This window comes from Anser brachyrhynchus (genome assembly GCF_964034855.1).
Source record: "Anser brachyrhynchus genome assembly, chromosome: 3".
In the NCBI taxonomy this organism is placed as follows: domain Eukaryota; kingdom Metazoa; phylum Chordata; class Aves; order Anseriformes; family Anatidae; genus Anser; species Anser brachyrhynchus.
The window spans coordinates 43,274,496-43,285,094 of record NC_137696.1 but is presented as its reverse complement, the minus strand read 5'-3'; the positions used below and the strand labels follow the sequence as shown (position 1 = coordinate 43,285,094).

The window sequence follows — 10,599 nt, the reverse complement described above, 5'->3', positions numbered from 1 at the left end:
ACTATTTTTTTATCTTGGATTGTTGGATTGTCTAGGTAATACCTAATATATACATACCATATATACATACCTAATTATATGCTTAGAAATTGTTCTCACTTGGCATTTAATGCTAAAATACGATGCTTGTCTATTTTCCTGAATATTCTAGTTACTCTGTCCCCTTTAGAAAGAGGTACTTCATGTGAAACGTGCTTCAAAAAGACTCAAAAAAAAAAAAAAAAAAGTGGGTTAATCCAGTATTGCAACCTCTACATAAAATTAATTTTCATGAACACAAAACAGAAAGAAAGAAGGAACAGTTTCGAGGAGGTAAAGCATCTTTTTATTACTTCAGTAACTAACTACAAAGAACTACTGACTATAAAGTCAGCAGAAAATGACAAAATGTAACAAATTGAATATAATCTGCAAAGAAAGGGCAGATTGATTTCTGGGGCACATTTTGATATTATGTTGAGACATTAAAAGCAGATCATTCTCAGAGATCTTGGAAGAAGCAGGAGTTGTTGGTTTAAAATCCAGCTGACAAAATGTAAGTTTAATGGTACAGATTGAACAAGAGATAATAGATCTAAAAGAAATACTGATTTGTTATTGATAACTAACTTCGCTGCAGATTAAGAACGTGAACAAGGGAGTTATATTAAATTGCTGTCCTCTCGAAATAGATTCTTGCCATCTCCAATAATGCCAAATACTTTTTTTAGTTCATTGTCTTCTTCCTGACATGCTTCTTTCCCTCTTGTTTTTTGCAATTCTTCTTTGGATGGGAAGGCAGCCTTGCTGAGGAACTGAAACAAGAAAGAGTAGAAAGTGAGTGTTGGATAGCAGTTTTCCTCCCGCCCCAGTTTATTTCACGGCTTGTTTCTACATTCTTCCCTACTTCCGGGCATGAAGGAATTTTTCTAAATATTCTAGTTACACTGGTGACTGGTATTATCCCTGCTTATAAATCTTGTCTTGCATATGGAAAGGAAATATTTTGCACAGGTGTCCCCTTTGTCAAGCCACACTTGCATGTCAAAAGTTTTTCCAGAAAGACTGGGGTTTAATCATGCTGTTGTAACCTCTACATAAGCTTAATTTTCATGAGATGAGATAAAGACAGATATATAAATAAGACAGAAATAAATTCTTTAAATTTAAAGAAGATAGAGCCATTTTATCTCTTGAGTAATTCTAACTGTATAGAACCTAATTTCAAGAATCATCTGAAACATGAACACTGATGGATAATTCAGAGTTATTCCTGTTTCTTCAGGGGCTTAAAACTAAAGATCAGGATTTCTACCTCAAAAATTGTTTGGGGAAAGCGTTTGTATCATTGATTACAGCAATAAAATGGAGGAAAAAAAGGAAGAAAAATACTAAAAGAAGGACTATTTAACTAAAAATTGTCAAATATGAAAACCATGTCATTCTTCCTAGATAGTACGCTGTTATTTGTGGCTGGTTTGGCAATTTCAGATGGGTTTGATCTAGACTCCAAACAAAATTATGAAAATGTTGGTAACTAGAAGGAAGAATGAAAACAAAGTTAGGCCTCACTTTTTAGAAGATGTAATTATTTATGTTGTGTTGGTTTTGGCACAGTGCTGGAAACCTGATGTTTGAGGGATATTTCTAGACTTGAATAATGGGAGAGAAATGTCTATTTTGTTTGTATTATATAGCTTGTATTTGCCAGAAGTGGTGTGTTTGTGGGATAGTTATAGACGGGAACTCAGCTTCACGAAGATGAACTGGGTCTGTGGGGCCCATATGTGCAGATTCTTGCTTGGAACAAGGCTGCAATGAGGGCTACCCAGGACAGAATAAAATACACGGTTGGAAGGTTAGTGGAATAAGGCTCACACTTTACACATTTCTTTGTTTCGCACTGTACTTTAAAAAGGCATTTGTGTGTGTGTGTGTGTGAGCAGGAAGCCACTTCTTTATTACAAGGTATTTGCTGTCAGTAAAGATCTAAATCACCTGATGGGTAGAGGAACCTGTAAGTTGTTAAATGGTATCTGGTTTTCTGTCATTCTAATAAAATATTCCCTTTTTGCCTGTTAATAGAGAAGAGCCACCCAAAACCTTCAAGACCTTTTCTAAAATACACTCCTACATTAGCTAATACAGATAGGACATCCTGTCAAATTTATTACACTGTGTAAAAGAGACACTAAATAGAGTAAGAAATAAACACCAAACAATGGAGCAATTTATACTTGCTGGATAAAGTACCCTAGCACTCTACTCAGTTGAGTTCATGTCACTTCCAATCTTATTTTGCTTTCAGGAAATGAGAACATGGCAATGAGATGTATCTACATCTGTGCACAGCTAGCGGCTGTGTAGTGCTTGGCACTACAGTAGACACATTTAGAATAGAGAGCATGTGCTTTTCTTGTACTGTAGTTTCATAAGAAAACCAGAAAACATTGCAAACAGCATATCAGGTTAAGTGCAAAAGGTATAAGCCCTAAGATGCTTGGGTTGTAGGCCAACAAGGTTATATTGACGTATTAGGCTGTTTAGTAAAATTAAAGCCTGAGTTCCCAGTCATTTGGTTAGTGTTATTGGATTACTGAGTAAAAGATCCATACAGTTCTTATGAATACCACATCGTGCCTTGCTGCATTTTGTCAGGTGATGTCACCAGAGAAATAACCTCTTTTCAGGCTCCTCTAATGGCTACTCAGCCTGTCTGCAGGCAATGTACTGTTCGCTGAGGAAAAAGGCATTTGTTAAGCAGCTTTGGCTGCCTTCCTGCAGGCTACTTACACAGGAATAATACTCAAACCAGTGAATATAATGAAGTTCAGTACCTTTTGAAGTAATTCAGGTAGAAATGAAGGAGTTTATTTTATTAAAGAACAGACAGCTCCCACTTTGTCAAAGCGAGAGTGTGTAACAACCTTAAATTGCCAGGGTTCAATGCAGCAAAAACATCAGCTTCAGGATAATGGCACGGACAGGCAGGCCAAGGGGATGCTATAAAGCCAGTACCAGTAGTATATCCAGAAAGTCTGAAATGGTCTGTCTGGATTTATGCATTGTACACTACCATATGCTATTGTTGCTCTTAAAGGTTTTCTGTCAGTTTAAGTTGGTGTTGGATGCAGTTATGGTTCCCCCATTGTTTAAAGAGAAATAAGACTGGGTCTCTTCCTTACTATGTTACATAAGAATGCCTATTTGAGTGTTAAAGCAAACTTTAGGACATGTCTGTCTCTAAGGACATGTGGCATATTAGTAGCAGTAAGCAATCTGGGGCCATAGCCAGGTAGGAAAGAAACTCAGAATAACGGATTAGCAATTGCCTATTTTGCAGCCCAGGCATTCAGACAAAATACTCTAGTGAGTACTACTGATTTAGTGCTCTTGTCAGTCTTTTGTACGCAAAGAGTTGGTAGTTGAATATATTTCAATTCCAGATTGAGGCTGTCCAGTGAAATGGCAAGCTGAACTCTGTCTTTTCTCTCCCTGCTGTAATTTTCCTATTGAGTGGTCCTCAGTCTCCATACTCCCACCAAAGGAGGAGTGAGCTGCCCTGGGCTGTCCCTCTGTCCATTCACAGTACAGCCTCTTAGGAAACTGCATGTAGGTCAGATTTTAATTATATGCCAATTTCTTCACTGTGCCACAGGATTTGAATATTGGAGGTGAAACCCTTGAAAAATATATTAATAGGTGTAGTTCTTCATAATATTGGTATTTTATTAGTTGCAGTAAAAAAAAAAAGGTTAGCTTTGTCAAAATGACTGCCATTTAAAGTCAACTTTCTGAAATTACAAGATCACATGTAACAAGCTATAATGGCATTTAATTCAACAAGTAATCTAGAGCAATCTGTGTAATGAATTCTGGTTAGTGGTCTTCTGTAGACATCAACAGCTCTGAGTACTGGAGGCCTGTTTCTCTGTAGGTATGTAATGGTCCTCCCACAGCTCTGGAAGCCTGTTAACTACATCACTTTTCCACTAGGGGAAGAGAGAACACATTCAGGCTGTAATAATGAAACCGCTCAGCAGAAGAGATTCTGAGAGAAGGAATGATCAATGTGTTTTCAAGATATTATATATGAAAGTAAAGGCTGAAGTAATCTTAAAAAAAAGAAAGAAAGAAATGAATAGAAGCAGACTAGAAAACACAACAAGCAATCCTCTCCAAACACCAATTTGAAGTTTTGTAGTTCAAGAGCAGTGAGAACCATTTTTCATGTCTGCTGCTTTTTCTTATACTTTGCTTCTACTGCTATTTACTGCTATTTCTCATTCTTTAAGGATTTTTAAAGATTGTTTACATTTCTTCTTTCTCTTGATGCTTCCTTTACAACTGGTACATCTGCAGAGAAAGTATCCTTTCACCAACCAGAAAGTAATGTTTTACTTTTTGGAAAATTCATTTGCATCATCTTGAACGCACAGGGTTTTTTCAAGTGCCCTTCCCAAAAGAGGATCTGGCAGCATGTGTGGTGTTCTTTAGATTTACACACTGACTGCATAGATCTTTTTCCCCCTTTTTCCTGTTCTGTGTTGTGCTGCATCTCTGGGTTGAATGCACTTTCTCCTCCTTCTGAGTTGAGATTATTCCCATTGCTTTAGCTATTTTTCTTCTTTTTTACCAAAACCGGTTCAAGTGGCAGAGTGTAATGCTGAACAAAAAGGATCCAATATACATACATTGATTTTACTTCAGTTGATGCTGATGACTCTTAACATGACAGTTTTTATTAACTGAATAAAATGATCTGATCTAGGCAAATCTGGACAGCATAACCGAGTTTGAGTTTTTAAGATAAATTCCAAAATTAGTGTCTTTGCTAAACATATAGGTTAACTAAATGTTAGTAAAAACAGATCTGGGCAGGCATCCTGTGGTTTGACTAGTTTCATATTTGGGGAAAATTTAAATGCATATATTAGTTTCTATTGTGATTACTCTCGTGTGCTGTTGAAAGGGATACAACTGCATTTAAGAGAGATATACAGATTCCGATGTACTGGTATATTTAAGATGTCATGAATTAAATGTGTGTTATTTCAGAGTATTTATGCAGAATTTATGACAAATGTTATTAAATAGTTATCAGAAATAATTTTATATGTACATATGAAAAAGACACACTTCATTTGGGCATGGTGCAACTGGAGATGTGATTTACAGATTAAGACAGCAGAGACCTCCCATTCCCTGTATGAAGAAGTTCTTTCCCACTTGAAATCTTAACTCTTATGATAAAAGTTACCTTTGGCCTGATCTGCTATTCTTTCCACAGTGTTTAGTCAAAGTTTGCCGAAAATGGCAGAATATAACAAAAGAATGTAATCTGCAAAGACAGAGTGAGGCTCTCAAATGGAAAATGTTTTATGACAAGGGCTCAAATGTTTTGAAGAGTGTATTAATGATGTGTAATGATCACATCAAGGTGATGAATGGTTTATGTTTGTATATGGACAATTAGGTGTCCTATGTATATGGACAAAAGTGTCCTCTGACACTTTTTTCTATTTCTCTGTCCTGGTGGTTACCTTCCATTTAAATGTAGAAGCTTTGTCAGAATCCTTTGTAAGTTCACTGGTCCTTATCCTTGTGAGATGGACTCTTACATCTTTAAGAATACCAAATTCCTTCCTTAGTTTGTTGTCTTCTTCCTTACGTACTTCTTTCCAATTTCTTGGTTGCAAGTCGTCTTCGGATTGGAAATCAGTCTTGTTGAGTAACTGAAACAAGAGAGTAGAAGTTTACTACCTGAAAGTGAGTGTTGGGTAGCAGTCTTCCTCCCACCCGTTTCTTTCATGTCTCATTTCTACATTCTTTCCTACTTCAGTGCCATGGGGTGGGATTAATTAAATTCAGGATTCAGTCAATTCAATTCATTTGTTGCCAGCCAGCCCTTTCTCTCTAATCTTTAATTTCAGTGTTATTTTAAAATGTGATCCTGATGGCACTCATCACCTGTCTTTAGAAACATATGGATTTTTTTTTTCTCAGCACTACCTAATTATACTTTCTTTTTAAACTGTCTCAAAGTCTCAAAGACCTGCAAACCTTACTCTGATTTACTCTACAGTGATTTGTGTCCACTGGAGTTGTGTTTGATTCCTCCAAAAAACTGAAATCACAGTCAGGACATTTGTCTTTCACAGCATTTTTTCTGTTATAAATCTGCTGAATAATGTACTTTGATTGCATTTGACTGTATCTAAGAGGAGACTAATTTACTGTCCTTACACATACATTCAACTGATCATCACAGGTTACTTATTGCCTGATGTCCTTTCCCACTTAGAGGACAGCACTGCTTGGGCTGAGACATGGTAGTCATCCTGTGTGAAAAGAAATGTGTTACCTTTGAAATTTCATCTTGGTGGGTAGCAAGGGTTGGAAGACATTTTATGTTCTGTTTTGCAACACACTGTCTTGACAGGAGTGTATCTGAAGCTTTGGTAGTTATGTCATGGATAGCTCTGCAAGGAATGAAACAAATTGTGGTCTTCCTAAGCAACGTATTTCGTCTTTGTATTTCTATTTTTAGTGGCAGAACTTTGTGACTCTTTACGTACAGGAGGTAGACTTTCTCATTATGAATCATCACAGCATTTTCCTTAAGGACTGGAATTTTCATTTTCTCTTCAGAAGGGCTGACAGATGAAAGTGGTACAACATTTTTATAATCCTTATACTTGATATCGGTCAACGACCTTAAAATTCCTGAAACAACGCTGTTAGATGACTTTACAATAAGAGGATATGATCTTGCTGTCTTGCTGACTAGCTCTTCTCCTGCAAACTTTTTCACTGGGATTATCCGGGAACTTTTCACACCTTCAGTTACTGTATCAGGACTAGAACAAGGTCTTGCTAGATTTGTGCGAGTTGGAATTAAGGACTTTGGAAAATTGTCCCAAAAGGGTTTGGAAGCCTCTTCCATCTTTATTACTGGCCAAATATAAGTAACAGTTGGTATTTCTGTAGCCTCCCTTACTTCAGGGTCATTTTTAGTTCTGTCTGACATCAGTTGCTGCATCGCAGGTGGGAAATAAGAAAGTGGTACTGATAAGACTTTGGCTTCAGGTGGTATCTCTAAATCATACTTTAAAATCTCAGCTTCAGATTCTTCAGTAACCTTAAGATGTTCACAGATTCCTGAAACTGGTGCTTTGTCCTCTCGGTCAGTATGAGTTAGTAAGGGGCATCTTCCCAGAGAGAGCTCTTTAGCTGAAGTTTCATTACTCTGAGTATTAAAAACCTTTGAGGAGAACTTTCCTCTGTCAGCAGAAGTCATGCCAACATCTTCTAGCGTGTTGAAACTTCTGGTAGGGAAATATTCCTCACTCTTCATTTGCTGATACTGTATCACCAGAGCAGATGTAGTACTGGTTCCTGGCATCACAAAAGCATTACGGTTTTGAAAACATATTCTGCGTAGACAGATGAGTTACCATGTGCAGGTAGCGGTACACATTAGCAAGGCTTCCCAGGGAAAAACAATGTAGAAGCAGTTTCAGTAGGTCTCATATATCTTCATTTCTTTCCTGAAGGGCTACACCTATGCAGTCTGACGAACTTAAAATAAAAGTTAATATAAATTAAAATGTGATTATATATTTGTAAATGTACAGAAATAGTGATTTTTTTTCTAGACGGTTGTCATATGAAATGTCATCCTAAAATAAAGTTTAAAAACAAATGTATTTGTGATTTAAGTATTAACTAAAGCTCATCTAGCCAGTATGATTTTTCTGCAATAATCACTCCTTGTGAGATATTTCCAATATTGAATTAAATCGGCAGGGAGTTTCTGCTGGCTTCAGTAAGAGCTAGATTTTACCCCATAGTGCGAACTGCTGTTTGACAGGATCTATTTTGAAACCATGTTCAGATGCTTATCGAATACATCTCAACACCTTCAAAGCACAGGTATAAGAGTAAGATTCTAAATAACTACAAGTACCTAAATGAGTCTACTGTAGAAGGAAACAAGAAATGTAAATTCGTATCATGAGAAAGGCAAAGACCCTCAGGTGGATTAAAAACAAATTAGTTTTGAATTACCTCATTGTATTTCAGTGGTTATGTTCTCTCAGGAATAACCTACTTATCTTAGCACTACAGACTTGATTTTGTAGAAAGTAAACATAAACATTCACATTATTTGCACGTCAATCACACAAACCAGATGTTTCTAATCCTTCCTGATTATCAAAAAAGCCATTGAATTCTCCACTCTATAACTGAAGAAGTCCTACTACCTAACTGACAAAAAGAAGTCTAATAAAGGCAGTAATTTCACTCTTATGAGTTCTGTAATCCTTTTAGGGATTGCATAAATTAACCTTTCTGAGTCCTTTTAACTAGTAAAACTGAATAAACTAAAAAATAAAATGAAGTTTCCTCTTCTTCTAGGCTGTGCCTCCTGCATTTATGATGCACAGATCTTCATGTAATCACATAATTCCACAAGTCTAATCAGGAATGATTAGAAATAATTATATTAATTGTCAACAAATTATTTGAATAATTGATTACACATGAGTGAAAATAGCACTACATGTAATGAGACACTGTGGTCTTCCTAGAACAACATATGAGTGTGTATTTCTATTTCTGGTGACAGATTTTTATGCAGATTTTTCTGTAGAAAAATTCTACAGGTTAGATAAGCTTCAGCTAGTACTTAAAGATGAGTGAGGCCCTCTGTAAAAGCAGGATCTAAGTCCTATTTTTTCCTTTGTTTCCTCCCCCTTTTTCACTTCTGGATTTAGGGATTCTATTTATGTTCAGAATTATGATGTGATTGAGTTATGACAAGTCTCCTGCCCCAGAAATCTGATACTGGCCTCTGCATTTGCCTTCTCACTCTTTTCATTGGCCCTTAATGCTGTTCCATTAAATATTCATCTTCTGGCATGCAACCACAGCCTCACTGATTCCTCAGTAATAAGAAATTTACTACTAACTTTCCATCAATAGGATGGAAATTTTCCCCAATATCACTAAACAAAAATAATCAAACAAACGAAAATCCTAAGGACATGAATTGCTGATGCGTAAACATCCTTGGAAACTCAGACACAGCAATTCAACTGGCATCAAAAAGGAAAGAAGAAAGGCTTGTGGTTTTGACACAGAGAAATCCTGGTTAGCTGTGAAACCAGCTGAAAAGAAAAAAGATAGTGCTGCAGAAGAAAAAGACTTCTCGATTCCCAAAAGCCATGACTGTACTGATTGATGTAGTGATAAGGCTCATTGTCACACTCTTAGATTTTGCTCTCTGGCGTCCTGTGTGCCATTTAAAGACTTTCTCGCTAACAGTCATTGCCAAACAAATCCCACTAAAAGCACAAAAAAGTAAACAACGTTTGCTTTATAAATCTCACCTGTCGTGTCAGCATTGCAGGAAAGCCCCTCAGCTCACAGGCTGTCAAGGAGGCTCAGACAGGCGTGATCTGCCCTGTTCTTGCAGGTGCCCAAAAGCTTTGTGACTATCAGCACTGATAAAGTGGTTCAGCTTTTCTTGCCAGGAGGCACAGACAAGTACTGAACAGTGCAGGGCATATATAGTGCTGCAGTGTTCATCACTGCAAGAAGTGCCAAGAGCACTTTACAGACTGCAGCTGGAAGGGCAGGGGTTGTAATCTAGATCTCTGACGAATCTCCACTGTACTGAAGGTATGATGTGTGGACTGTGGGCTAAGTATGGCTCACCAGAGCAGTTATTTTGGCCTATAACCTTATCCTGGTGTGTTCATTCCAGCAAACCATGCAGGAGCGAGAGGCATGTCAGGTAAAAATGTTTGTTAACAGCAGCACAGTCCTAGACACCATCTTCCCAGGGAAATTCAGGAGAACTCCAAGGTATGTGAATATATATACAGTATGCACTGAATGTGAAGTAAGCCTGCTAGTCATAGGAATGTCTGATCTAAGCATGTCTGTACACACCAATTTTTAAGTCATCTTGGGCACTTCCTTTGCCCTTGGAAGATGCTGTATCTCTTGTTTGGCCAGAAAATGTGGGCATTGATTCACTATGCTGTCCCTCAGAATTAAAAAGCAAAAGCATAGGTACTTGACTATGATGAATCTACAACCAGCCCAATCTAGCAATCCCACACGACTGAAAACTGTGTTAATACAAGTATTATGCAAATGAATAATGTCTTCAGTCCTAACTCTCTCCTATGCACAGCAATCAGTAGACTCTCCTTATCTGTCAGTACTGGAAGAACAAAGGAGTCTCAGTTCCAGCCTTTTATTGACTTTAAATAGTAGCAAATCACACTGATGAAAAATGTATTGTACCTTACAGTTTTGTCAGTGTACACCTTATTGTACAACAGTGACCACAGTTGTATAATTTTGTTATTCCTTTAGTTCAAGAGATGACCATTCACACTGACAAACCCTAGATCCTCAACACCTTTTAAAAAAAAGAATGACTATATTCACATACCTTAAAATGTCCTTCTTTACACACACAAGAAATATGTAAACAAAAATTTCCTTTCTTTCTCCATCTTTAAACCAACTAACTGCAAAGCAGAGCCTCAGACTTAGGAAACAAGCAGCACAGATTCCCTTGTTATTTCTAGCTTATGTATA

The 10,599-nt window shown here is 37.1% G+C and overlaps 1 protein-coding gene and 1 long non-coding RNA gene across 4 annotated transcripts; one reads left to right on the top strand and one right to left on the bottom strand.

Annotated features, from left to right (window-relative positions):
* Positions 1-759: 759 nt before the first annotated feature.
* On the top strand, positions 760-6,389 carry LOC308192053. The gene is made up of 3 exons (XR_013948520.1): positions 760-816; positions 1,265-5,705; positions 6,251-6,389. It is a non-coding gene; the product is annotated as an uncharacterized lncRNA (long non-coding RNA).
* On the bottom strand, positions 3,847-7,384 carry LOC308192044 (ligand-dependent nuclear receptor-interacting factor 1-like; the record flags this gene model as incomplete). Of its 3 annotated transcripts, XM_080585182.1 has the most annotated exons (4): positions 3,847-3,971; positions 5,523-5,714; positions 6,344-6,461; positions 6,558-7,384. In XM_080585182.1, the coding sequence occupies 4 exons, from the start codon at positions 7,382-7,384 to the stop codon at positions 3,879-3,881; spliced, it is 1,230 nt and encodes a 409-aa protein (XP_080441308.1). In that variant the 3' UTR covers positions 3,847-3,878. The 3 variants fall into 3 exon arrangements, with proteins under 3 accessions (XP_080441308.1, XP_080441306.1, XP_080441307.1); XM_080585180.1 differs by having other exon boundaries at positions 6,344-7,384; XM_080585181.1 differs by lacking the exon at positions 3,847-3,971 and adding an exon at positions 4,517-4,645 and having other exon boundaries at positions 6,344-7,384.
* Between the last annotated feature and the right edge of the window lie 3,215 nt (positions 7,385-10,599).